The sequence below is a fragment of the Penaeus monodon genome, chromosome 22, assembly GCF_015228065.2.
Source record: "Penaeus monodon isolate SGIC_2016 chromosome 22, NSTDA_Pmon_1, whole genome shotgun sequence".
Lineage (NCBI taxonomy): Eukaryota > Metazoa > Arthropoda > Malacostraca > Decapoda > Penaeidae > Penaeus > Penaeus monodon.
Genome location: NC_051407.1, coordinates 27,944,625 through 27,946,205, shown reverse-complemented (window position 1 = coordinate 27,946,205; position 1,581 = coordinate 27,944,625). Strand labels below are relative to the sequence as shown.

The 1,581-nt window shown below is 51.0% G+C and overlaps 2 protein-coding genes across 2 annotated transcripts in view; both read right to left on the bottom strand.

The window, feature by feature from the left end:
• LOC119587069 (S phase cyclin A-associated protein in the endoplasmic reticulum-like) overlaps positions 1-642 on the bottom strand; it is a gene marked incomplete at its 5' end in the record, with an annotated part of 62,059 nt that extends 61,417 nt beyond the window's left edge. The window contains 2 exon segments of the mRNA XM_037935816.1: positions 205-334; positions 535-642. Coding sequence (XP_037791744.1) covers positions 205-334; positions 535-642 — 238 coding nt within the window.
• Positions 643-763: 121 nt separating this feature from the next.
• Positions 764-1,581, bottom strand: part of LOC119587406 (serine/arginine repetitive matrix protein 2-like) — a 23,010-nt gene continuing 22,192 nt past the window's right edge. Inside the window, exon 7 of the mRNA XM_037936144.1 lies at positions 764-1,311. Within this exon, the coding sequence (XP_037792072.1) occupies positions 764-1,311 (548 nt within the window). The remainder of the gene's footprint in view (positions 1,312-1,581) is intronic.

Genomic DNA, 1,581 nt, shown 5'->3' with positions numbered 1-1,581 from the left:
GCGTATGTCCCCAAGGTCTGCATGAGTATACTTACACTCATTTACTTCTCTAAACCTCGTGTATCTCTACAGACAAACGAACACAAAAGCGCAAGTTCCTAACCGCAGAAATGACAAGTCACTTGACAAAAACCGGGGCCTTCCAGCAGTTCTTAATTTAATCCGCGACGGAAACCCTTCTTAGAAGTGAAAACATTACGCTACCTGAATCTCTGCTTTCTCCGTCTCTTCGATTTGCTTCTTCAGCCGCTGCTCCTCCTGCACAGCTGTTTCAAGGGCAGCGGCATTGCAGCGCATTTCCTCCTCGTCCATTATGCTATCGCTGTCGTAGTTCCTGAGTTCGAGAAGTGAATCGATGAAGCCATTTGTTAGACTATCTATCATATTGTGCAAAAAGTGCCAATATAAACATATATATAATTTGTATTTTTTAATTACTTGATTTCCTGATAAATGAGTATGTAAATATATTATTTTTGCTTTACGTATAATTTTAGCTTTAATTTCTTTTAAAAAATTAACCAAGCCCTCTACCTGTTTTCTTGCTCCGTCTGCAACAGATCATGCTCCGCCGCGGCATTCACTCCCTCTCCCGTTCCCAACTTATTCGCCGCTTTCCTCGCGCCTTCGCCCACGTCCCTCCTGTCCCGGGCCGTCCCGCGTCCGCCTCCTCGGGCGTTTCGGAATGGCGGGGGCGCACAAGTGGTCACTGGGTCACTGTCTGCTGCTTCAGTGGGGGGGGGCAGGGGGCCCCTCCCGCCCCTCAAAACCCCCGCGGGGGTCTTCCCCCCCGTCGAGATTTCCGTTTTGGAAAATTCATCTCGCACTCCGTCGGGGGACTTTCCCCATCGTTTTCCCCTCTGCCCCGTCCTCTCGCGGGCTTCTTGTCTCCTGGGGGTCCGCACTCAGGGCTCGCGATCTTTTCCCCTCCCCTTTTCCCTTCCCCCCTCTGACTCCCGTTTTTCTTGGTGAGCTCCTCGGCGCTCTTTGTGCTCCCCCTGTTCCTTCTGCCCAAGGACTTCCGGGAGGAACTCTGCTCGAGTGCCGAGCCCTTTCTCTTGTCCGGAGACTTCGCCGCGTCTTGGCCCTCGGCAGGAACCAAACTGCCCTGGCTCTTTGACTTCTTCCCCGCAGAACTCCTTTGATCCTTCTGGCAGGAGGCACTTGCGGCGGCGTTCTTCGCTGGCGCCGTTTCCCCTTTGGATTCCTGCGAGTCCTTCTCCTCCTTGCTCTCGCTCACGGCTAGGGAAGGCATTGACATGGCGGAGCTGGGCATGTGGAACCGGTTCTTTATCCCGCTTCCGTGGTGACCTGTTTTGCGGGAGAATATTTACTAATACACATTCCATTGTTAAAGCAAAAGTAAATCTTAGAAAGGCATACATCCATGCATGACCATCTGTGTTCTTGTCCTTCCCACTTGAGTATGCAAATCCGCGCGCACACCCACGCGAAAAAGAGCCCTCTCGGGAACATGCCATCGTGTCCTTACTTATGATTAACTTGGAAAACCAACATTTGTTTTTTTCTTCTTTTTTTCTACATATGCGTCGGTACCGCACTTTTATGAGTCTTGCGTAC